Source organism: Chenopodium album, chromosome 18 (genome assembly GCF_948465745.1).
Source record: "Chenopodium album chromosome 18, dcCheAlbu1.1, whole genome shotgun sequence".
In the NCBI taxonomy this organism is placed as follows: Eukaryota; Viridiplantae; Streptophyta; class Magnoliopsida; order Caryophyllales; family Amaranthaceae; genus Chenopodium; species Chenopodium album.
Genome location: NC_137851.1, coordinates 49,567,655 through 49,594,725, shown reverse-complemented (window position 1 = coordinate 49,594,725; position 27,071 = coordinate 49,567,655). Strand labels below are relative to the sequence as shown.

Here is a 27,071-nt window from a genome sequence, read left to right as displayed (position 1 = left end):
ACCAAAAACAAGAAACAAGAAAAAGGTATTTTTACTTTTTGTTGTTAATTTTCAAAATTATCATAATTTTAATAAGTTTGATTAAATTTTGATTCATTATATAATATATACTATATGATTTTGAAAAACAAAAAACCACAGTAATACCAAATGAACCTTAAGTTATTTGTTGATCAATGTTGATTACATGAATCCATGAATCTAAACTCATACGGATTTATATTACCAAACTAAAATGTAAGCCCACGTATTAGTACTAGGGCTAAGGGTTCTCTTACTTTAGACGAGATATTCAAATCGATTTCTAATTGGGTCTAAGTCTTTTCAGATAAGATCGTTCGGCTTAATTTTGGGTTTGGATCAGAATAAGCAAGGTCGGGTCATTCATGATTGTATAGTCATTATGCTCGTGTGGTTATTTTAATAAAGTAAACATTATTATAAGCCGGTTAGGGTTAAGGAAAAATGATAGTGGTTTTCGGGTCGCGTGTTATGCATTTTGAGTCAGTTATATTACTCTCTATATTTCAATTTAATTTTGCAAAAGTATTAGCATAGCTGGCTGGGACAGGAATCGAATCTGCGATCTTCTGGGCATAAATTACTTCTACACTCACACTCTCTTAATTTCTTTCCATTTTCCACCATTGTTGTTGTCAAATCCTTCTCCCTCCCTCTCTCCCCTCCATTGAAGCGTACTCCCACTTCTCCATTGAAGCAGCTTTTCAGGTAAAATGTTTATTATTTAATAATCGAATGTCATTTATCAATCTAGGGTTTATTGTAAATTAAAATATTCAGTAGAGTCAAATTAAGGTTCTTTTCAGCTGGATTATTGAAGTATAGGTTTTAATTACTCAAGTTATGAATTTAATTTGATTTATGGACTCTAATTTGATAATTGAGCCAAATTTGGTTGCTAAAGTGTAGCAGAACTCTTCAATTTTAATACAGAACTATGAAAATGGTTTAGGTTGGAATATACTTGGTGCTTGTGGCAGCAGATATTTGTAAGAGGAACCATGCTATGCCGTATTTCAGGTAAAATCTTGAGAATTCAATTTTAATTTTTTTTTTTTTTAAAGCACAATAGATCTTATATGTTCTGGATTTATGTTGTGCCTTTATTCTATCTTTTCGGAAGTTATGTAGTGTTATTACTGTTATATAAAGTTGCATACATAATTTACTGCTTGGACTTGTTAAGGCTACTTGTAACCGATTTCTTAATTGTGTAGTACAGCCCTCCCTTTTCGTTGCTCCCACTTTTTTGGTGTTCTGCAAGTATTTTTAGACACAAAATTAATGTTCCCTCCGCTCCATATTACTTGCAACAATAAGAGTTTCATGCTAGCTATTGCTATTGCACAATTTAAACTATTAACATCTTTGGTTACATTCTAGTAAAATTTTAAAGTTTAGATTTTTATTGAGTACACATTGAGATGAATTCAACAAGATCCCACAAGACTATATTTTTTCTTCTGCATAAATCACATAAGGGAGAGTATAAATAGTGTTAGAATCCTAATTTTGCCAGTAAAGTTGAGCAGAGGAAGTATTTTAATTGCTGAGATATCTATTTAAAATTTGAATTTGTCTCCTGTTTTTTTACTAGGCTTCTATCCCACAACTATTAATATGCTACTTTCTACGCAGGAATCATCCATCATTTGGATTATAGGCATGGTCTATCCTACGTCATTCATAGTAGATTTACATCCTTGCATGGTAAACATCCTGAGCAGGAGCTCAGGGGTCTTACATCTCCTGGTCGGGATAGCAACGGAAGCTCTAGATATGTCCAGTTATCAAACCAAAGTGTTGAAGATGTGTGCAAAATCTTAGAGAGTGGACCTTGGGGCCCTGGCATAGAGACTGCTTTACGTGGGATCAGTGAAAAGCCTCAGCAAGAACTAATTATTGCAGTCTTAAAGAAGATGAAGGATGCTAATACAGCCATAAAATATTTTCGATGGACTGAGAGGAGCACTAACCAAGTGCATTGCCCTGAGGCATATAATATTCTCCTCATGATCATGGCTAGAAGTAGACAGTTCCATAATCTTGAAGAGATATTAGAGGAGATGAGTCATGCTGGTTTTGGGCCATCAAATAGCACATGTGTTGAGTTTGTTTTATGCTGTGTAAAGTCGCATATGTTGGATCAGGCTTTCAATTTTATACAAATTATGAGGAAATTCAAGTTCCGACCTGCGTTTTCAGCTTATACAACTCTTATAGGCTCTCTTTCTGTGGTTAACAAGCCTGACCTTCTGCTTACTCTCTTTCAACAGATGCAAGAGCTAGGTTATGAGGTAAATGTACATCTGTTTACCACTGTCATTCGCGCTTTTGCCCGGGAAGGGAATATTGATGTTGTTCTCTCTCTGCTAGATGAGATGAGAAACAATGCTTTTGTGGCAGATATTGTTCTTTATAATGTATGCATTGACTGTTTTGGGAAGCTTGGCAAGGTGGATATGGCCTGGAAATTCTTTCACGAAATGAAAGCACAGGGTTTTATGCCTGATGATGTGACATATACCAGCATGATCGGGGTTTTATGGAAAGCTAATAGGCTTGATGAAGCAGAAGAGCTTTTTAATCAGATGGAAGATGGACGTGAAGTACCATGCGCATATGCATATAGCACCATGATAATGGGTTACGGCTCAGCTGGGATGTTTGAAAAAGCCTATATGCTACTGGAGAGGCAAAAGGAAAAAGGGTCAATTCCGAATGTGATTGCTTACAACTGCATTCTTACTTGCCTCGGTAGGAAAGGGAAAGTAGAAGAGGCTTTAAAATTATTTGATGACATGAAGAAAGATGCAGCACCCAACCTTCTAACTTATAATATTCTTATAGACATGCTATGCAGTGTAGGGAATGTTGATGCTGCTCTTAAATTGCAAGATGCCATGAGGGAAGCTGGATTATTTCCTCATGTTATGACTGTAAACATTATGATCAATCGTTTGTGTAAAGCCCGTAAACTTGATGAAGCTTGTTCCATATTTGAAGGGCTAGACCATAAATTCTGCACCCCAGATGCTGTAACATTTTGTACCTTAATTGATGGTTTAGGTCGCAATGGTAGAGTGGATGATGCATACAGATTGTACGAAAAGATGTTGGATTCTGGCCATGTTCCTAACGCTGTTGTATTTACATCCCTTATACAGAATTTCTTCAATGTTGGCAGGCCAGCAGATGGTCACAAGGTTTACAAGGAAATGCTTCGTAATGCCTGTTCTCCTGACCTGAGACTCCTTAATACTTACATGGATTGTGTTTTTAAAGCTGGTGACGTTGATAAAGGCAGAGCATTGTTTGAGGAAATTAAGACTAGAGGGTTTGCTCCAGATGTCCAGAGCTATTCAATATTGATAAATGGTCTTGTCAAGGCAGGATTTGCACGTGAAACCTATCAAATATATTACTCGATGAAGGAACAAGGCTATGTATTGGATACTCGTGCATATAACATTATTATTGATGGATTTTGCAAGTCAGGTAAGGTGAACAAGGCCTACCAATTATTGGAGGAAATGAGAGCAAAAGGTGCTGTGCCCACTGTAGTCACTTATGGTGCTGTAATTGATGGGCTTGCAAAGATTGACAGGCTTGATGAAGCATATATGCTCTTCGAGGAAGCCAAATCAATTGGAATCATTCTGAATGTGACTGTTTACAGTAGCCTTATTGATGGCTTTGGGAAAGTTGGTAGAATTGATGAAGCATATCTGATTATGGAAGAAATGATGCAAAATGGCCTGACACCTAATGTGTACACATGGAATTCTCTGCTTAATGCGCTGACCAAGGCAGAGGAGATAAATGAAGCCCTTGTCTGCTTTCAGTCAATGAAAGATTTGAAATGCACTCCAAATGCTTTCACTTATAGCATTCTCATTGATGGTCTTTGTCGTGTTCGCAAATTCAACAAGGCCTTTGTATTTCTTCAAGATATGAAGAAACTAGGACTAGAGCCCAATGCAGTGACCTACACTACCATGATTTGTGGACTTGCAAAGGCTGGCAATGTAACAGAAGCTTATGCACTTTTCAAGAAGTTTAAAGAAAAGGGAGGTAGACTTGATTCAGCCTGTTATAATGCTACAATAGAAGGGCTAAGCATGGCAAATAGGGCTTTAGATGCCTACATGCTTTTTGAAGAGGCCCGTCAGAAAGGATGTGACATTCATTCCAAAACTTGTGTTGTTCTTTTAGATGCATTGCACCGCGCTGATTGTCTTGAACAGGCAGGATTTGTTGGTGCCATCCTCAAGGAAACTGCAAAAGCAAAGCATGCTTCAAGATCTTTTTGATTAAACTACACTGTGTAGAAATTTTTGAGAATGAGGATTAGCCACTGTCAGTATAGCATGGTGAGATACGAGTCTTTGATCTGGCGAATAGGCTCTATCAATGAGATACCTCATCCTTCTCTGTACATCAGCTTTACTCTCCTCTCTATAGTGCGGCTCGTCTCGTTTCTAAACTTCCATCATCCAGTGTATATGTACATGGATCGCTAACATGCATGCTTCCTTAAGGCTAGTTCTCTTCTGTCTTTCCCTACTTCCTTATATTTCCTGATGATTTTAGTCAGAATTTGTTGTTACTTTGTTTTGTGCCCTAATCTATATTATATGTGTTTCAGCTCCACTGGCAATATGTCAGTAATCGACGCCTAATTTTCTTTGTGATTGAAGTGCTGCAAAATTAAAAAGTTCCTCCTTTTCCAGCGTGTGCACTTCTCTTACATTGTAATGTGCGGTAACTTATCTAAATGCTAAGCTACTGTGATTTCCGCATAATTTTAGTACTTTATGTGAAATTAGTATACTCTGTTGGAGATAAATTTTTGGTTCATATTGTCTACCCCATCCTCTTGGGATGAAGGCTTTGGCTTTGTTGAATTGTTTTGAATATTAATTTATTGTTTTTTAAAATATAATAATTAGTTTCATGGTCAATCGTTTAATACTTTTGGTTATTATGTAGTATAGTTAGCTTGTTTTCTCCTTGCTTCATCATGCTGTGCGCTTTTGTCTTGATAATATATGTAAGGTAGGGAAAGATATATATGTATGTATTTGTTGAAATCTGGGCTATTTTGGTTGTTGATGTTGAGTTGATTTTTCTTTTGAATGAAGGTATGTCTTAAAGTGGATGGGGACTTTCAATTATTAGTCAGTTAGGGAGATACAGAGGAATTGGGCTTGATTAATTTTTTATTTTTATTTTTTTAAAATATAATTTATGTTTACTTTGTGAGGACGCCATGCCTTCACATTTTCTCTGACAAATAGTTTGTTATTATGATGTTGTGCTTGTTGAATGCATGTTAGTGGCTTTGAATGCGTGTTATTTCTAGGGTTATTTGAATTCTAAGCTTTAAACTTTATTTATACTGCTATTCTGTTGATATCTCAGTATGAGGGCATGCAATTTTCTTTTGCTGCAAATTTTTCCTGTTTGACCTATATGAACCACCTATGTACTAGTTTAGTCTTGATAGAATAAGTTTGTTTTTATTCGGTACTTCTTAACCCTGTTAATTCGTCCTGTATAATCTGTCTCTATGTACTACTGTACTACTAAAAGAATTAACTGGATTGGGTTACTTGGAAGTTGGAAGAAATTTGTGTAACTTTTCCCTCAAAATTATATGCTTAGATCTCTGAAGTTATTTTCCTTTTAAAACTCTATCCATATTAGTAGAGGCAAAAGAGTGGTCTCAATTAAGACAAGGTTTAATAATCTGTAACTTCTACTAAACCGTGGCAATGTTACTATGTTGCGCTGCTGCTTCTATAACATCTGTATAATGGTAAACGCTCTTGCATAATTGTTTTGAACTTTTAGTCAGTGGTGTTTATGGAGGGGGCACCTACCTGAACTTGTAAAGTTGTAATGCGAATATTGTCTTAATGTCCTTTTTTCTCTTTTCTTGAACCGGGATAAGCTCCCTCGCATAGTTTTATTTGTATGTTCCGTTGAGAACATTTGCATGATTAGTTATGTCTGCTGTCTGTTTATGGGCATTATGGCATCTTAGTAAAGCATACCCGCATACAACAATATTTTTGACGATGATTATTATTTGAAAATATTTCGGGGCATGAAATCAATGTCATCTTTTAAAAATCAGCATTTTTATGCTTTATTGATTATGGTTCCTTAGGGCCTGTTTTGTTCAGCTTAATTTCATTTCAGTTCAGCTCACCTCATCTCAGCTCAAATCAAATCAGTTCAGTTTAGCCCCAATCAATTCAGCCCAGTTGTTTTTAGTAAATTGGAACAGGCCCTTAGTTTATTAGATCGCATTCGTTCTAAATAAGTATTAAAAGGTCTAGCAGGATCAATCATTTTGGGTTGTGATCACATTCATTCCAGATGGGAATAGCTTATTGCTGCTTCCTTAGTCTAGTAGACGTTTCCTTGGGTTTTGTTACTTTAGTTGCGACATTAGTTGCTTACGTAGGGTACACTTATGTGTTTTTCATGCTCATGTGACTAACATATTATATCGGGTTAGATAATTATACCATTTTTACCCTGCAAATCAAGAGTTACATTTGGTGGGCTTTTGTTTTCCTTCTTTTGGAACATTTTTTTTTCCTTTATTTTAATTTTTTTACTGCTGAATCTGATTAGATGTGATGTGATGTGAGCTTAGTTACTTGTATAATTTTGCTTTCTAATTTTTTGTTTTGCTGGTGGTGGAAATATACACATACTGCTTACCACGACTATAAGGGAGGATTCTAAGTTAGCTCTGTATTATATTAAGGGGCTGGGTAGTGGTCTGGTAGGCGCGTAGGATCCACATACAGAATGGATGAAGGAGGGGGGGGGGGGGTAAGGGTATAGGACAGCCCATAAATCCAGTGGAACTAGACCCTCATCTAAGGAGAAATCAGGGTAGAGGACAGCTCATTGGCCCAATTTGCTGGGTAACTGTGTAATTCAATCTGTATCAAGTATTTGTGCTGAAGTTTTGAAACTGCTTAATGTTTGTGCATGCTTTGTGATTATACTCTCTTGTCAGTGCTATTCAGCTGAATCAAAATAGATGGACTCTAAAAAAATAATAATAAATAAGCTCCTGTATCTTATGCAAGTTGATCAGAAATATCTAATGCCATTGAAATAAATTTATATGAATTATATCTGGAAGTTGTTACAATGATCAGTCAACACCAAGTAGATGCAAAAGGAAATGCTAAGAATTGAATAAAGAGATGCTAGATTTTCCCTTTGTCAATATTTGTGTCAGTATTATGTAATGGTAGATGAACCTGATCAATGTGATATGCTGGTGTTCTTTTCCATTTAGCTAATGTTTCTTCCATCACAGGGTCTGCATTCGTTTACTTAGCAAGTGGACAGACTTCAAAGCAAGCATCTTCTGTGACAACAATTTTGTAAAACAGCCAGGTTAGCTTTAATTAATATAATTTCTTAAGTGTCGCTCGATAAGATTCATGCCCGGGATCAGGTTTATGTGAATTGTGAAATAATGTTGAGTTGAATAAGATAACTTTTATTTTGTTAAATTTTTTTTTTACAGTGTTTAGTCTTGTTTGTTCATTTCTCTTGCCCTTTTAGACATTACATTATGGAAATTTGTTTATTGAGATGAAAGCGTTTGACTATTATTTTGATGTTATTAATGTTTTGCAAAATACTGGTTTAATCTGACTTGCTACTCTATAGCATGCATGTTTCTTCTGCTACGTGATCAGTATTTAAACAATCTAAAGCAGCAGAATTTTCGTCGTTTCCTATTACCTGTTTGTTGTAGCATCCTGTTTCCAAGCATCTGCTAAAATCTAAGAAAAAGAAGTGACTAACAGTGCTCTGGAATTTCCAGGAAATCTCATGTTTCTGAAGCTGTGACTTCTTTGGCGAGACTTGAAACATGATCTGAGCACTGCTAAATTATCTTTGAACACAGCTGCAGGCTATAACGGGTTTGATAAACGTTTTTTTTGTATGGTTTCCGTGGCCAGATGTCCTCCTTGATGTTTATGGTACGTTCTACCAGCCTACCAAGCCATGGTGACAGGCATCTACTGCTTAAACCTTTTATTAGTGGAAGATTCCATGAGCAAGGATATTTCTAAAATAACATCAATTGGAGAAGTATTAATTGTTCTCTCCAGAACTTAGGCGTGCAGTATTTCGATCAGCTGATGATGTATGCAATAATATTGTTAGTATTAGCTAACCATTTAAGATCAATTAGTGATGTACTCTGTACGAAACACTCTTGGTTAACCAAAATTTGCCTGCAAATCTCCAAAATTGCAAATAATAAGCAGATAAGATACTGTACTACTGTAGTACCTTTGTTTGTTTCTGCTGTGGATTTAAAATACTCCCTCCGTCCACAATTATCTGCAACATTTGTCATAAATAGGTGTTCTCTATTATCTGCAACAAAATTTTTTCTTTCCATTTTTAGTAAATTTTATACAATAAAATGACAACCTTACCCTTACTTTATTTTTCTTTAACTTTGTTTAACATCTTATAATTACACTTACTTACCAACTAATTACCACCTTATCCTAGCCACTTCACCGCCGCTACCTGCCAACCACCAGCCCAGACGAGCCTAGAGCACCACCCCCATCGCGATTAGACCCTATATCGCCGCGCCATTCTCCGACCACACCCTAGATCGCCGCCCCATTCTCTGCCCCATTCTCCGACCAGACCCCATCGCACCCTAGATCGCCGAACCATTTTCCGCACCCTAGATCGCCGCACCATTTTCCGTCGCCACTACTCCACCACAACCACTAATCTGAGTTCGTGGTGGGTTTCAATTCAAGATCTGGGGCCGTGGGTTTCGTGGTGGGTTTCGTGGTGGGTGTCGTTGGTCTGAGTTCGTGGGCCTGGTGCGTGAGTGGGGGTTGCGTGGTGATTTCGATGGTCTGAGTTCGGTGGTTCTGCGTCCGTGAGTGGGGGTTGCGTGGTGGTTTTGGTGGTTTGAAGTCGGTGGTTCTGCGTCAGTGGTGGGGGTTGCGTGGGTGTCGGTGGTTCGTGGGGTGGCGTGGTGGTTCTGTGTCGGTGGTGGGGGTTGCGCGGGTGTGGGTGTTGGATTAATTATCTCTTTCCTTTCCTCTTAATTTTCAATAATCTTGCTTAAAAAGTTTTGCCTAGGAGTCCGCAAAAAGTAGGTTTGGTGCAGATAATCGTGGGCGGAGGGAGTATACTTCACTTGGAATTGTTGCACTAAACATATAGTATCCTCCCTCCAAAAAAATAAAAATACAAATAAACCATATAGGATGTGTCCAAAGTACTCAATTACTCCCTTCGTCACACAATAAATTTGTAATTTATTTAGATGGGTGCAAATTTTTGTTTGTAAATATTTTTAATTAATTAACAAAATAAAATTGGGTATTAATAATGTAAATATTGAGGCATTAGACTAGACTTCATAAATTATTCAATGAAGAATAAAATTAGAATGAGAATTTTTTAAAGAATAATATGTAGCTTGAATTATGGCGCAGTAATTTAAGAGACTTATAAGTGGAAAAAAAAATTGATTGATTATTCTTTACAGTAATTATTTTTTATTTTTTGATAAATACTTATCAGCTTGAAGTTGAAAATTTTAAGGCACAACAACCTGTACCTTGCTTGGTAATATGTAACTGTTTTATAAAGAGCATACAGTTGTTTTATAAAAAAAATTTATTTATTAATTTTTTTAATATCTAAAAAATAACTGTAAAATTAATAAAGAACATTTTTTTTTTTTGATGGGAAATGCTGAAATTGTATTAACTTAAGCTTAGAGCATCAAAAGTTACAGCATCAATAGCACTAACAGGTATCTCTTCTAACCATACCCGCATAGAGTCATAGTTCTTGCTAATATGGGCAAGTCTATGTGCTACCCCATTCCCTTTCCTTCCTACATGAGTGAAATTAATCCTAGAGCAAGACATAGCTAGAGAAAGAATATCCTTTACAATCAAACTGAAAGCTGAGTGATCAGATTTACTACTCCGAAGAGAACATGCTAACTTCAAACAATCAGTCTCTAAGGTAATCTGCTTGAAACCAGCTTCAATAGCAATTGACAGGCCATGTCGAGCAGCCATAGCATCACCAATTTCCACATAAAACTCTCCTTTAATAGCCCAGCAAGTGGCTGCCATTACATCCCCGGTCGAGTCACGAACCACCCCCCCAAAGCCGGTTGTATTGTCACCAAAACAAGCAACATCAGTATTCAACTTATAGGATCCCACCAAAGGTGCAGTCCATTTATGAGAAACTTTACTGCTGTTAAGCAGAGGGGTAGAGCTTGCAGTATTGGCCTTCTCAACTTCTCCAATTAAGCTTAGAGCTTTGTGAATCACCTTTTCAATGGGGATACTCTTTTTGTCAAAGCACCATGCGTTTCTCTTCAACCACACACCCCATAAAAGGCTCCATAGTAAATCCCACCATTCTTGTTTTGTAACTTCTTTTAGCAGGTTAGAACAGAAATCCTTGAAAGACAAGGATGCACTTCTATTCACAGTCAGACGTAAAGGGGAAGTATACCAGATTGCCTTAGCAGAAGGGCAAAAGAACAGAGTGTGCATCAGTGTTTTCGGAGTTTCACCACATACAGGACAAACATCCTCCCTGCAAATCCTCCTCTTCATTAGACAACTACGGACAGGTACTCCATTATGCAATGCTCGCCAGCCAAAGTGTTTGACTTTGGGGGGAACATTAGCATGCCATAGTGTATTCCACACCCTTGTATAAATGGGAGAAGATGAGGAGGTGTTAGCGCAATGTCTATCCTTTAACAGTGCGTGATAAGCACTTCTAACAGAAAAATCCCCATTCTTGGTAAAATGCCAAGACCACCAATCCTCAGCAACTTAGTGAGCTAAAGGAATTTTTTTTGTTTCTTGTATTTCCCACTCCACAAAGTGTTTCTGCAGCTTATCATTGTTCCAGGTTCCCTCATTCACAAGTTCACACACTCCTTGGAGCATCATCATCAATCTCTTGTCTTGGCAGCGCTTTAAAATGAGGCAAATTAGGAATCCATGGATCAGTCCATATCTCAATGGAAGATCCACTTCCTACCAGCTTACGGGCTCCCCTCTTAATCACATCTTTTGCGGACATAATTGATCTCCAGGTATAGCTTGCTGTGAGCATCACCTTTGCTTCCATAAGCTCCGAGTTTGGGAAATATTTTTGCTTCAATGTCTTGACCATAAGAGACTTTGTGTTGGTCAAGAGACGCCAAACTTGCTTAGCAAGCATAGCTTTATTGAAAATTTGCAAGTCTCCCATTCCCAAACCCCCTTCCTTCTTGGACAGAAGAGTTTTCTCCTATGCAACCCAGACTCTTTTATGTTCTTCCTTTCTTTTCCCCCAAAAGAATTTTCGGCACATTCTTTCGATCTCATTCAAGATACTAGCAGGCAAAGTAAAACATTGCATAGCATAAGTGGGGATAGCTTGTGCAATAGATTAATAAGAATTTCCCGGCCCGCTTGTGACAAAAAAACCCCCTTTCCACCCTTTCAACTTTTTCCATACTCGATCCTGAATAATGGAGAAAATTCTTTTCTTAGAACTCCCAAGGTAAGTGGGGAGTCCAAGATATTTTTCATGTCCTTCAAAGGCCTTAAACGATAACTTCATCTGAAGCGAATTTTGCTTTTCTAGTTCAACATTTCGGCTAAAGGAAACCTCAGATTTCTCTATATTCAATTTCTGACCCGAAGCAGTTTCATAGGTAGCAAGGATATCTAACACATTATCAACCTCATCATTATTTGCCCTGATAAATAAAAGACTATCATCTGCAAAGAAAAGGTGAGAAATTGGCTCCACTTTTTTGCCAATTTTCACTCCATGGATTAATTTATTCTTCTCTGCATCTCTGAGTAGAGTAGATAAACCCTCAACACATATAATGAAGAGAAAAGGAGACAGCGGGTCTCCTTGTCGGAGTCCCCGAGAAGGAAGAAAACCCCAAGACGGTTGTCCATTGACTAAAATTTTGAAGGAAGCCGAGGTAACACATCGCATAACATTGTCTATGTATGAAACCGAAAGCCCTAACTTTTTTTATTATATTTTCAAGAAAAGACCTCTCCACCCGATCGTAAGCTTTGCTCATGTCTAATTTAAGCCCAAGATAGCTTGTTTTTCCAGTCTTCTTTTTTCTCAATAGTGAAAACACTCATACGCCACAAGAATGTTGTCAGAAATTAATCTTCCTAGAACAAAGCCACTTTGAGTTTCATGAATAATGTCCGGTAAGACTAATTTTAGTCTATTTACAAGCACCTTCGTCACAATTTTATAGAGCACATTGCACAAACTAATTGGTCTATAATCAACAGGAAACTCACATTTTTTCTTTTTAGGAATAAGAACTATGTAAGTCTGATTAATAGACTTAATGTCACCACCATTATTAAAAATATCAGGAACACGATCAATAACATCCGGCCCAACAATATTCCAGATTTTTTGATAAAATAAAGCACACATACCGTCCGGATCCGGAGACTTTGTCGGATGCATTTGCTTCAAAGCTTCGTATACCTCCTTTCCTTTGAAAGGTTCTGCCAGAGAGCTGAACATGGAGTCTGTCACACGAGTCTCAACCTTTTCAATTACCCGATCATAATCCACCTCGCAGGTTGACCTAAAAAGGCTCTCAAAATGAGAAACAAGTACTTCAGAGATTTGTTCCTCAATCTCATAAACGTTTCCTACCTCATCCCATAACACCTCAATATTATTACGTTGAGCACGTTATTTTGTCTTGGCATGAAAAAATTTCGAATTTTTATCACCATTCTTGTCTACTCCGTTGTTTCCAAAAGATCTCCTCTCTTTCCTCCAACTCATCTAGTCTTTCATCGATAGCCTGCATTTGAGCTAAAACTTCAGAAGTCTGTTCTTCCTCCATGAGCCTCGCCATTTGAGTTTTACTGGTTCTCATCTCTTTGGCAAGATTTCCAAATTTTTCCTTGCTCCAACTTCCAAGCCTACTGGCCGTTCTACTCAGCTTTAGGGAAATATCACAATCACCATCCCAATTGTCTCGAATAACATCTATGCACGACTCCTCTCGAAGCCAAATTTCCTCAAACCTAAAGATCCTTTTCTTCTTTCTTTTTTTGATGGTACCTATACGGTCTTTAATACAAAGGAGCATAGGCAGATGGTCTGATTTTCTCTTCTCAAGATTCGTTACAAAGGCCCCAGCAAACATGTCTTTCCACTCCTGGTTAGCAGTGAAACGATAGAGCCTCTCCTGCAAATTTTCTTCGTCTCCTATGTTATTATTCCAAGTGAAAGGGTAGCCAATATATCCCAAGTCAAACAGATTGCAATAATCCAAAGAGTCACGCAAGATAGCAGCCCCTCCCTTTTTTTTTTCCGTTGACCACAACATAAGATTCAGATCACCCCCACATAACCATGGCATTTGGTAGTCATCATTCAGCCTCCGTAAGAGCACTCCAGTTTTATATTTATTTTCATCCTCCGGGTGCCCATAAAGACCCGTGAATCGCCATATATCCCAGTCTTCACACTTTACCAGTACATCAATATGATTGATCGAGAACGATTGAAGACTAATATCCCATTCACTTCTCCAAAGTAAAGCCATTCCACCACTTCTCTTCCTTCCCTCACCTACACATCCTACCGCAATCATCCACAACTAAAAATTAAGGTTTTTGCGACCGCCTCGAACGGTCGCTGAAAATAGTAAAAACGGTCGCTGAAAATAATTGCGACCGTCAACGGTCGTAACAAGGTGGTCGTTATTTACTTGATCGCAAAATGTCATTATTACGACTGATTGGCGGTCGCAAATTTAATTGCGACCTTCTTCTTATTTTCAACGACAGTGTGTGAAAACAGTCGCAAATATAATTAATTGCGATCGATTTAATGGCGGTCGCAATTTTCAGATTAGCGACCGTTTTTGGCGGTCGCTAAAAATTTAAAAAAATAAAAAAAAATGAAAAAAGTGCACCCAAAACCATCTCCAGTTCTCCACCCTTTACCCACGCACTTTCCAGTTCCCACCATACACCTCAACCCACCACCGCTCACCCGAAACCACCTCAACCCACCACCGCTCACCCGTAACCACCTCAACCCACCGCCTTTCAACCGAAACCACCTCAACTCACCGCCTCTCACATGGAACTAGGGGTGTGCAGAAATGGACCTAGACCGGAAAACCGACCGGGATCGAACCTGAATTGGACCGGACCCGCTGATTCCAGTCCGGTCTTCGATCCTCACAAATTGGGGATTTGGGGTGTCCGGTCCGGATAAAAATCGAAATATTCTGATTCGGACCGGAAAGTGTATTTTTGTAATTTTTTGGGTGAAAATTTTAAGTTTTATGTTTAAATTTCTAAAAAATTTAGGTACAAACTTGTAATTTATAAATTCTAGGTGCAAAATAGGAAAGCACGAAAATAAAAACAAGACGTTAAAAATGTATGTATATATTTAAGTTACTAAAATTTTTTAAAAAAAATGTAACCGATCCAAAATCGGACCGGACCGGAATAAACAGGTGTGGACCGGACCGATTGATTACGGTCCGGTCCTGGTCCCCAAAAATAAAATCGATTCCGGGTTTCGGTCCATTCCGGTCCCGGTCCGGTCTGGTCCAGTTTTGGACCGGTGCACAACCCTACCTGAAACCACCTCAACCCACCACCACCGCCCACAAAATTATCAAAAATTCAGAAATTACCCATAAAATCAGAAATAAAACAATTATACAACAAATATACAAAATACAGAAAAATTACCCACAAAATCAAAAATAAAACAATTATACAACAATTATACAAAATACAAAAATTACCCACAAATCCGAAGTAAAACAATAATATAGATCTTTCAAAATTTATAAACTAAAATTACAATAAAACAATTATACATAATCAGAAATTAGAAACAATAAAACCAGATTAACAATATAACCTAAATTAAATATCAGATCTAGAAAACCTTGAATTCTCTTAGGCTCGTTCTTATGACAGTGGAGGTCGTGACGGTGGCTCGAGTACATGTGTGTGGTGATGAGCAGAGTGGAGGAGAGAGAGAATTCACAAGCAGTTTGCGGATTCTGATTCTTCAATCTCGATGTGCTTTGTTTGATTTTTCGGCAATGAAAGTCAGAGAATAGGAGATGAGAGTGAAAGAGGAGAATGAATTAGAGAGAGGAGGAACGTGAGAAGGAAAGAGAGGAGATAAGGAAAATGAAGGAAGAACGGCTGTGTAAAAAAAATTAGGGTTAGTGTGAGTTGGAAGTTGGAACCCCTTTTATACCCTATTTTAAAAATTAATAAAAAAACAATTACGACTGCTAAAAACAGTCGCAAAATTAGAAATCTGCGACCGTTTTAGAGGCGGTTGCAATTTTACAACCGTTTTTTGGCGGTCGCAATTTTTTAATTTTTATTTTGAATTATTTTTTACATGGTTTTTTTAAAAATAAATTATTCAGATACCATTGCGACGGTTAAATAAGTAAAAAACGGTCGCAAACTTGCGACCGCCTTTAAAACGGTCGTAAAATTGCAACCGCCTCTAAAACGGTCGCAGATTTCTAATTTTGTGACCGTTTTAATGACGGTCGTAGAAAAACGGTCTCAAATTGACCGAATTCTAGTAGTGATCCCAGTATCCCACTGAATTTTAGCTTATTTTTTATTCTCTCCATTTCACCTTGACTGAGTTTGGTTTCTTGCAAAAAAACCATTCCGGGATTTTCAGTGATAACTATACGCCTAAGCGCATTAACTGCAAGTGGGCTCCCCAACCCACGACAGTTTCATGATAAAATGTACTTCATTGTTCATCGAGATCCTAAGGAGTGGGGCTCGCCACCTATTCAGTCATAGCTATATCAAACGCATCAATTTCATTATTCTCAAGGCCAATTGCTCTCTTCTTCTGTCTACTTGTATTATCTGCCCCTTCCACAGCTTCCTCCACTTCCTCCTTACTTCTTTTTCTGTTTTTTCCCAGGATAGAAGTATTATAACTGAGAGTAACATCTTTGTTTTTCACAATTCTTACCTTGGGATTTTTCTTCCGAGAAGATTTTGAGGCTCCCCCTACATCCACCCCCTCCATATTGTTTTATAAGATGCTATGAGTAGGTTCAGTTGTATTCGTAACTTCTCCATCTTGCTGAAGGCTATTGTAATACCCCATATTTTTGAAACGTATTTTTAATTAATTAATTAATTAATTAGTATTCTCTTAAAAAGGGTATTTTAGTAATTTATTTTACTATTTGAATTGTGGAGCCAAAATGATATTTGAATTTTGGTGCCAAAAGTATTTTAAAACTTAGTAAATATTTTGGATTTTGGATAAGATTTATTATCCATTTATTTTATTTTAAAAATTGGATTATTTATATATATTTCGGATATTTTAATTAAACAAAATTATATTTTCTTATTTAATTTAAAAGGGCCGAATTTCCCTAATTAATTAGCTAAGATATTCGGATTTTCTAAGTAGAAATTCTTATTTTTCTTAGTTAAATTAATTAGTGAATAATTGGTATTTTCCTAATTAATTATTTTATACAAAATATATTATTTACACAATCATTTTTAAGCCTAAAATCTAGCAAAATAATTTCCTAAACACTACTAATATGGTCTGAAAATTTGGAGCTATGGAAGCTCAAAAATTTTCGGCCACTTTGGTTGGATTTTGGGTGATTTATTTTGTTAAATTATATTTTTAATTATCTCGTTAAAATTTCTTATTTTCCTTAATTTTATTTCTCCATCTCCTAAATATTTTATCATCTTATTTTCCTACCTTATTTATCTTTGATTATTCCCCAAGTAATCTCTTTTGTCATATTATTTTCATAACAAACACACTTTCCTAAATTCTATTATTCTTAATCACCTTAATATCAAAAGTTTCCATATTTCCTTATTCACTTCTCCAAGTAATTCCTTAATTCTTTTAACCATAATTCTTCCCACATTCTCTTGCCATAAATCTTGCTTGAGCTAGCCTATAAATACCCCTTCATACCTCTCATATTCTTCACACCAAAAACCCAATTCTCTTCTTCTCTCTTCTTCTCTCTTCTTCTTCTTTTCCCTAAACCTTTTCATACTTTTCTTCTCCTCGCTCTTTTTACACAAATCATCTCATTTATCTTTGAAGCCAGTTTTCGGGCAATTTTGGTCAGTTTTTGGGGTATTGACGTTTCACAAAAGATTGTTCCTCTCAAAAAATCCTTGAGGTTGGGCTCAACAATCACCCAATTCGGAGTTATATTGAAGGAGTTATGACCTCTGCAAGTTTTGCCTATTCTTTCCAACGAAAATCCAATTCTCTTTAATCCTATTCTTTTATCTTCTTCATGGTTAGTATTCTAAAATACAAATACCTATTTCAAAACTATAGTTTTATATTAAAGTATTATTTTAAAAGAGTTTTATAGTCCATGCACATTAGATTTGAGTTTATGTTGTGATAACCTTATGGTTATGTTATTTGCAAGGTGTATTCGTGATTGAACTTTGAAAGTACGAACTATTGATTGATATACGGAATCAAGGTTCTTGAGGTTCTTTTCGCGAATATTGAAAGTGCGAACTATTGACTCCAACAATATCAAGTAAAGGCATTTTATACTTGTTAGTCTTATAAGTGCAGTCCATCACAAAAGTATATGAGTAAATTCTTGTTAATTTAATCGAACTTGGATGAGAAAACAACAAATGTGTCACATGTCCTTCATTATCACACTCAACATCATACATAAAACCACCTTTACCAAGTTCATCCATCAAAGCTTGGATCATTGAACGGCCTCCTAGCCCATCTTTAATAATTTTAGCCTTTCACATTATAAAGTGTTCTAGATATTGCTTTTAAATTAGAGTTACCTTTTCGAAGTTTTGTAAGTATCTGCCGTGGAGCAATGCCGGCAGCAATCATCTCTTTAATCTCATTAACTTCCTCCCTTGAGAAACGCCGGGAATAAGGATGTCCCGAAATATCACTTGATAAATCATGGGTATGAGAAAGATCTTTAATTTCGACTCTCCAACTAGTGTCTTGGTTCATTCTTCCATAAATTTGAAATGGGAAATTCATTAATCGAGTTCCTGACTTTTTCTTTTCACTATTAGGGATACGGCTACGATTAGTTCGATATGATCCACCACGATCACAACCAATAATAACCCATCTATTTATTTTGGATTTTTGAATCACCGTAACAAAGCCTTGTGAGTAGGCCATTCCCCGAATAGTCTCCAACAATGTTTCTCTATTTGAAAATTTTTGTGATGAAAGTTGATACATATCAGTTGGCATTTGAGGAGGTTGATGATTATCAAATTGTGATGAACCTATACAATCAAAAAATTTAACAAGAATAGTCACAAAATTATATTTTGAATAATCAAAAAGCCATTAGACATATACACTTAGCCTACTGCTAAGAGTTCGATAATACGAGTTTGTTCTTTTGGTTTTACAATAGTACTCTTTTGGTTTTGATTAACACCAAAGTTAAAAAAAACTAATCTTATTATACAATTTTAAACTCAAAACCTTAAAAAGTTGAAATTGAGATATATAATTTGCAAATAAACTGATTTAATACTAAGGTATAACAATATTGGAATCAACTTGACTCATTATCAAAAATTATGAAAATTTCCCTTTAAAACCCTAAGTTAATTTTATTGTATAATTGAGTAAAACCCAACCCCCAATTACAAAAATGCTTGTAAAAAATAAAACAAGATTGAAAATTGTTACCATGAATATGAGAATGTGAAGAATTGTAGTGTTTAGGGTCATTCTCCTCTATCACATTCTGCAAATCATCTAGCCCAAAAAGCTCCCAAAATTCATTATCATTAATCCCTTCAAAATCAAATTCTCCATCCATCTTCCTAATTATAATAAAGTGCAATTACAATTGAGATATTTTGGAAAGGTGAAGTTCCATAAAAAGGTAGAAGCTTTTGGGGTTAAAAATTAATGGTGGGGTGTGTACAGGGGAGTTGGAGTAAAAAGCAAAATCAATGTTTACGATTTTGGGAGCTGGGTAATTTACCCACAAAAAGTCAAAAAAAAAAAAAAAAAAAAAAGTAAGACATTGGCATTGGCACGTGAGACTTAGTGCACTTAAAAGGAAATTAGGAAAGTAAATTATAGTGGGGCCAAAATGGGGTGTACGGTTATCAAGTTTGGGTGTGCGGAAATCAGTGGCCGCTGATAGGATGAGTGTAATAATTAAGATAGAGATAGTTGTTTTCAAAAAAAAAAAAAAAAAAAAAAGATAATGATAGTGAAAATCTATTAATTATTACTAAAACAGAAATTTGCTGACATCATACACCCCCCACCCTATCCTAAGTGCCGCTTCCACATTAAAAAATTTCCCGCCATTTTGTTGTATGATGTCACCAATTTTTTTTATTAAAAAAAAAATACAAGTATTGTATTAAATAAAGCATTGTACTGTATTAGATAATAATGCATACCACGGTTGTTGGTTGCCTATAAATACGGAACTATCAAATTGCATAACATAATCTATATATATATATATCCATTCAAAAAATAATCTTTGTTAAAAAAAAAAGTTATGAATACGGAAACTACCAATGATGAAAAGTGACTGACTTTTGGCCACAATGCCAAAGTGAATTATAAGTGTAAATTAAAAAAAAAAAACACTAATTACCCTACCTCCTATATATATATCCATTCAAAAAATAATCTTTTTTTTTTTTTTTGACAAAGCACCCAAATAAATCAAACTCAGGGTAATTAAATTTTTTTTTTTTTTTGACAAAGGGTAATTAAAATTATAGAGTTGCTTTCTTCAAAAAAAAAATTATGGAGTTGCAAATTATACTTACTTACTTAGTTGTAGGCTGTTAAATATATACCTGTTTTTTTTTTTTTTACATCACATTAGCTAATTAAGTAATTATTAAGCACGACCATTATTAAATTAGCTAGATAACATTTTTTTATTTTTAAATGATTAATACGGAGTATAATGATATACTACAAGTTAATTAAAAGGAGGGATACAAAACCACTCCTAAAAAACCTAGTTTCTCCTCTCCTCTTCTCTTTTCCTCTCTTCTAGGGTTTTTCCAAATTCTTGGCTGTTTAGACCTCTTCAAAAATTAGACTATTTCCAACCCTTTTTCCTTAATTTTCTTTAGTTTTGCAATTTAATTTTCAATAAATCTACACAAGTAATTATATATATCCGACAAATGAGATCCAAAGGAAATATACAAAATCTTTAAAAAATTTTGACACACAAAATCTTAAATTGAATAAAAGGATTACAATTAAACTGTCGTTCATTTTGTGACGCCGTAATTTAATTATTATTATTACAATTTAACCGTGTGACGCTAAAACGTTTATGTAACCTTTGTATTGTGTCAAAAAAAAAAAAAACCTTTGTAGATTTTAGAATTTGCCATTATTTTTATAGCCGTTATCGAAAAACCATTGTTTTATGACCTTGTTCGCAGGGAGCTTAAGACTGAAGATGTAGTTGTTAATATTGTATATACTACCTCCGAATCATATTATTTGCAACGATTTGACATAAAGAGAAAAAATGTCTAATCGTTGCAAATAATATGAAATGAAGGTAGTAATTAATTCAATAAGATAAAATTACCTTTTTATTTGGTCTATCTTACTCCGTATTAACGATTCTAAAGAAAACATATTGGTGAAGATGTGAATCATTAGGAATTTGTCAAGTTAGCTGAAAAAAATAATCTATATTATGAAGAATTATATAATTACCTTTTGGGATTTAATTTACTCGAGTTAAGATCAAATTTTGTAAAAGACAAACCAGGACCAAGAATTGCATGCAATTAAAATTACATATCTAATACTTTATAAACATTTAAACAAGAAACAACTAGCCAAACATCTAAAATGACGAGACATGTCTGATCTTTATAAACATTTCTTACTAATGACTACATAAAAATTAAAGTTCTTGAGTTTTATTACTAAAATATGACAAACTTTTGAGAGAGGCAACCTCGTAATCTCATTTACTACATACTTAACTCAATTCAATAAAAATTTGCATCATCAACAACTTCCGTGGTTGGCAATTCAAACCGACAAAGAGGGCAAAAATGACTAGTATGAAGCCACTCAACAATACAACCCTCATGAAACTCGTGTTTACACGGCATTGTTACCTTCAATGCTCCCTCATTGTTGTTATCATACAGTTCTTCGAGACATATAGCACAATTAGCACACTCGTTATTCTTGATGATCGACCTCGCCAACGCCTTGATTGACACCTTGTTTGCCGGAGTAGGCTTCACCTCATCATCCTCGGACGACTCTAACTCCACCCACGCCCTTAACTCCTCATCATCTTTGCAAACACGATCAATATAAATAGGTACGTCCCATACATACCAATAATCCCGATTATAATCGAATCCTTTGGAGAGACTTAATTGATAATGAACATAATTTTTAATATCTTGCAAATATTTGACGGAACTTTCCTCACTGTGACCCAAAGACTTAATTAAGCTGACATTATCAAAGAGGCAACGAGGACAAATAGGGCTAAAGGGATCCAATACGGCGCTGTTGCCGGTGGGACGGTATGGTGTGATTGTTACGACGGAGAGTTGGCCGACGTCGTCGGCTTGATAAGTAACCAATCTTTCAAACTGTTGGAGCTTCAATTTGCATTCAATCTTGACACAATCACAAGGATAGGAAACTTGTAGGTGAGAACAAGGAAATTGAGGAAATCGAAAGGTAGTCATTATTATTATGGGAAAAGATCGATCAAAGAATTCGTTTTTTTTTTTTTTTTTCCTCTTATTTGCTGATTGAAAGCTAAATGGCCTAAATCTATCGTGATTTACATTTGGCTTTGAAGTGTGGTGACGTTTATATAAGAAAAAAAAAAAAAGAATAAGGTTAAGACATAAGATAGCTTAATCTCCACGTTTATATTTTGCAAATATGGAAATTAATGTGTTGATTTATCCTTATCAGGCTATTAGATATTTTTTAAACAAAAAAAAAAAGTTAGTTTTTTTTTTTTTTTTTTTTATTTATTTATAGAAAAGCTATGTTATATTGAACGGAGTAACATAATAATAATAATAATAATAATAATAATAATAATAATAATAATAATAATGATATTTGTTTTCGGTCTGGGATTTCTGCTCGAAAGGAGGTTAACGTTGGGTTGACTGGTGGGAACGAGGGGGCGCTACGACCAGCAGATGTGTTGCTTTATTCCTGGGATAGAGGTCATGATGTATGTGTCGACTTGACGGGGTCTTCACCTTTGACACATTCGGGGTTGTCTGACTTCGTTCCTGGTCGTGTTGTGTCGGCGGCAGCTCAGCGAAAGCGGGACAAGTATGGGGCACGTTGTAGGGCTATTGGCTATGGTTTTCTTCCTTTCTCCTTTTCTTTATTAGGGGAATTAGACAAGCATGCTATTGCGTTGCTGAAGCGGGTTCAGGCGTTCGCTAAGTCTCAGGATATTGGTGCTCGTGCAGCGGCTCACATCTTCAGTAGGATTGGGTTCGTTATAGCTAGAGGGGTGGGGCCCAGATTGTATCTCGGCTCCCTACCAATTTCTTGTAAATTGATTGACTCTGTAGGTTTTGTTATAATAATAATAATAATAATAATAATAATAATAATAATAAATTAAATAAACTGATTTGTTATCAATTTAAATTAAAAAGATATCTTTTAAAACAATGTCGGTGAAGCATTTGTTAGTTTGTCAAGTTAGAGGATATATGGAAGATGGAATAATTTATTATTATTATTATTTTTTTTAGCTATTTATGTTTTTTTAAAAGGATAAATAAATATTATTATCTTAAATATGGAAACTTACGGTATGTAATTTAATACTCATGTTTACCACTTTACCCTATTCAATATCTATATAAACCCCATCCCCTCTCTAAGCACTATACATTCTCCATAACAAAATTTTCAATCAAATAAAATAAAACTTGATTTTGTTGTGCTATCTTTTCCATTTTAATAACAACAGTAATAATAATGACTAAATTTCAATTACTTCAATTTCCTTGTTCCCACCAACAAAAAAGAAGCTCGCTCCCATCATCTTATCATCATTATTGTGTCAAAATTGAATGTAAATTGAAGTTCCAAGAGTTTGAACGATTGGTTACTTATCGTGTTAACGACATTGACCAACTCTCCATTGTACCAATCACGCCATACCGTCTCTCTAACAGCACCGCAATAGATTCCTTTAGCCCTTTTTGTGATTATTGCCACTTTAATATTGTTGACTTAATGAAGTCTTTTGACCATTGTGATGGAAGTTCCAAAAAGTTGTGGCAAGAAGTAAAAGATTATGTTAGTAATGAGTTAAGTAGTGTTATCTCTAAGGAATTGGATTATAGTGAGGAGCATTGGTGGGATATACCTGCTTATACGGATCGTACTTGCGATAACATGAAAGTGTTAAGGGCGTGGGTGGAGAAGGAGTCGTTCGAGGAGGAGGTCAAGCGGCCCACTCCGGCAAGCAAAGTTGATGATTCGACATGTTAAATTAAGAATCAAACACAATATATGTTACGAAATTAATATCAAATTCTCAAAAGTTGTTCATGTTAGTTTATTTCATTGTTTATATTACTCTTACTTTTATTTTAGTTTAATATGGTTGTTATTTTGGAATGTTCATTCGCCAGGGTTATAAATTTTTAATTTGTTCAAGTTATAAAATATTAAAGATAGCCACCAAATCTGCCATGAATCTATTATTCGAGTTCAGCTATGTTAGAAGGGAAAGCCAACGAAGTGGCACACAATCTGGCGCAACAGGCGATTGAAGTCTAAGTCTGCACTATTAATGACTTTGCTTTTTCGTTTAAGTAATGAGATTAGTTTGGACTCAAGTAGAACATGTTTTTTAGTCTGCACTATTTGTGGTTGACTGATTAAGTAATATGAATTCCTTTTTCCCCTAAAAAAAACATTGGGACAATTTTTAACCAATTTGGATTTTTCTAACTTCTCGTTATCAGGGGCAAACCTATTAAGCCCGTATGGTGAGCAACTGCATCCCCATTTTGTGAAAAAAAAAATCAGGTCCATAAACCCAAATTAGTTAAAAATAAAAAGTCCAAATAAATGGACCCCATTCTAAATGTGTTTGTTACATTAACTACAAATAAGTAGTGACTCCTTATTTCTCCTAAATGTTTCACGTGAAGTTAGGGAATATAAAAAGCAATATTAATTTTTTATTTATTTATTTTATTTTTTAAAAGTTCTTGTACAGTTACCCTTTTCACAAAACCCTTACCTAATTTTCTCTCTCCAACTCAAATACCTCAGCTCAAATGCCCAATTGCCCAGATCTACTGAGTACTGACTAGTACTACTGCCGCCCAACCCAACCCCATCGCAACTGATTTTGCCGACCTGATTTTGCTGCCGGAAAAGTTCGTCTGTCAATAATAGAGAGATTAGAGAGAATAGTGTAGTGTGTTTTGTATTAGCTTATGCACAAGTATATATAATACACAACCTAGAGATTAGGGCTCGTAACATAACAACGGCCCATTAGCTATACATATTATATGGCCTAACACCCCCCTCAAGTTGGAGCATGCAAATCACAAATGCCCAACTTGCCAAGTAGATACAAGAATTGCTGTTTGTTCAATGCCTTAGTGAAAATATCCGCGAGTTGATCCGTCGTTTTCACATACGACAGATTAACAGTGCCGTCCTGAATCGCATCCCTGACATAATAACAATCAACCTCAATATGCTTAATACGCTCGTGGAACACTGGATTCTGCGCAATGTATAACGCCGATTGATTATCACAAAACAAACTCATCGCACGTGGATGCGACACTCCCAAACTGAGAAGTAGAGCCTTTAACCATTTCAACTCATCTGTGACATTAGACAGTGAACGATACTTTGCTTCTGAAGAAGACTTAGCAACAGTTTGTTGCATTTTAGTTTTCCAAGAGATAGGAGAAGCACCAAGAAAAACCAACCAACCAGAAATCGATCGCCTCGTGAAAGGACAACTAGCCCAATCCGAGTCACACCAACCTGTAATATTAGATCACAATCAGAGCTCAAAAGGATTCCATAACCTGGACATCCTTTCAAGTAACGCACCGTACGAAGGACGACCTCCCAATGATCCTGTCGCGATTGTTGCATAAATTGAGACAAGATATGAACCGCATAAGCCAAATTAAGCCTCGTGAAAGATAAATAAATCAAACGACTCACAAGACGACGATACATTTCAGGATCAGAAATAAGAGGAGACTCTGATTTAGCCAGAGTATGATTCTGCTCAATTGGAGTACCTGCCGGGCGTGCCCCAAGTAAACCAGACTCTGCAATAATATCAAGTGTATATTTCCGTTGACATAAGAATATGCCCTCCGGACTCCGTGCAACCTCAATACCAAGAAAATACTTCAAAACACCTAAATCTTTCATGTGAAAGCAATCACTCAAATATGACTTGAATGATGAAATTGCAGAAGAATCATTTCCAAAAATTATCAAGTCATCAACATACACCAGAACACTAAGTTGAATAGACTCAGATTACAGAGTAAATAGTGAGTAATTAGAGTACGACTGTGAAAAACCGTACCTTTACAAAGAGGTAGCCAACTTAGAAAACCAACAACGAGGTGCTTGCCGGAGACCATACAAAGACTTGCGAAGAGGGCACACCAAACCCGGTTGAGTACCATGAAAACCAGGCGGTGGCGTCATATAAACCTCCTCATCAAGGTCACCGTGGAGAAAGGCGCTGTGAACATCCATTTGGTGCAATTCCCAATTTTTCACAGCAGCAACAGTAAGAAAAGCACGAATAGTGACCATTTTAGCAACAGGAGCAAAAGTCTTGTTATAATCAATGCCCTCGACCTGATGGTTACCAAAAATAACGAGACGAGCCTTCAACCTCTCAATAGAGCCATCAGAGTTGAGCTTGACCTTGTAAACCCATCGGCACCCAAGAGCTTTCTTCCTCGGAGGTAATTTCTCCATTACCCATGTTTGATTATTTTCTAATGCAGATATTTCTTTCTGCATTGCCTCTCTCCATCCTGCATCCTTCATAGCCTCCCTGAAATTACGTGGCTCTACCACAGTATCCACAGCTGCAATAAAAACACGATGTCGCACAGAAAATTTATCACAATTCACAAAATGTGCTAAAGGATAGGGAGTACCTGAGGAGCATGGAGTAGACGATGAACAGGAGGAGATAGATGGATTAGAGATAGCATGAGCGACATAATCTTTGTGCCAATTCGAAGGATGCCTGGGACGTTGACCATGCCCTAAATCAAGAGTAAAAGAATCCAAGGGGCTGCCACCCGGATTGTCCTGGCAGAATGACCTGCGGGGTGGCTACGGTCAGCACTGGCAGCCGCGGGTGGCCTGCGGACCCTGCTGCCAGCAGACCCCGAGGCAGTGACAGGCTATAGTCGTATCACCTAATCAAAAGTATTACCTAAATCCTCTAACTAAGTAGATAGGGAAGTAGGGTCGAATCCACAGGGAAACTGATCTTTTTACTCCTAATTAATTAATATAATCTAAATTATTAAGTACCAAATTGTTGTTATGGAAAGGTATTAAACTACGAAGAATAAGTGTAAGGGGAAGATCAATAATAAAGAAGACTAGGGTATAGGTTCACCAATAAATAATACTCCGGGGTAAAGCATAATAATCAACTATTAACATTGCATAGATAACATGGATCTAACAGGCTATCACAATTTAAATTAGCCTATAATATTAAATTAACATCTGCTCGATTCATCAATTCAATATTGCTATACTTTCACAAGCCATGATTGTGAAGCGTTAAAACGATTCAGTAAGATAATATCATGCAATATCAATAATCAATAATCGTCAATCAT

At 36.1% G+C, this 27,071-nt stretch overlaps 3 protein-coding genes across 5 annotated transcripts; 1 reads left to right on the top strand and 2 right to left on the bottom strand.

Moving 5' to 3' along the window:
* The first annotated feature begins 559 nt into the window (after positions 1–559).
* Positions 560–8,431, top strand: LOC145592501 (uncharacterized). Of its 3 annotated transcripts, none has more exons than XM_081648972.1 (6): positions 560–729; positions 974–1,041; positions 1,660–4,562; positions 4,670–4,775; positions 7,373–7,452; positions 7,889–8,431. In XM_081648972.1, the coding sequence occupies exons 2-3, from the start codon at positions 1,023–1,025 to the stop codon at positions 4,332–4,334; spliced, it is 2,694 nt and encodes an 897-aa protein (XP_081505098.1). In that variant the 5' UTR covers positions 560–729; positions 974–1,022; the 3' UTR covers positions 4,335–4,562; positions 4,670–4,775; positions 7,373–7,452; positions 7,889–8,431. The 3 variants fall into 3 exon arrangements, with proteins under 3 accessions (XP_081505098.1, XP_081505100.1, XP_081505099.1); XM_081648974.1 differs by having other exon boundaries at positions 4,670–4,780; XM_081648973.1 differs by having other exon boundaries at positions 4,670–4,785.
* Positions 8,432–12,225: 3,794 nt separating this feature from the next.
* Positions 12,226–13,735, bottom strand: LOC145592308 (uncharacterized). The gene is made up of 2 exons (XM_081648751.1): positions 12,864–13,735; positions 12,226–12,712 (listed from the first exon to the last, which is right to left on the bottom strand). Exons 1-2 carry the CDS (start codon positions 13,733–13,735, stop codon positions 12,226–12,228), a joined length of 1,359 nt encoding a protein of 452 aa, XP_081504877.1.
* Positions 13,736–17,645: 3,910 nt separating this feature from the next.
* LOC145592307 (protein FAR1-RELATED SEQUENCE 5-like) lies at positions 17,646–18,997 on the bottom strand. The gene is made up of 3 exons (XM_081648750.1): positions 18,865–18,997; positions 17,982–18,449; positions 17,646–17,917 (listed from the first exon to the last, which is right to left on the bottom strand). The coding sequence occupies exons 1-3, from the start codon at positions 18,995–18,997 to the stop codon at positions 17,646–17,648; spliced, it is 873 nt and encodes a 290-aa protein (XP_081504876.1).
* Between the last annotated feature and the right edge of the window lie 8,074 nt (positions 18,998–27,071).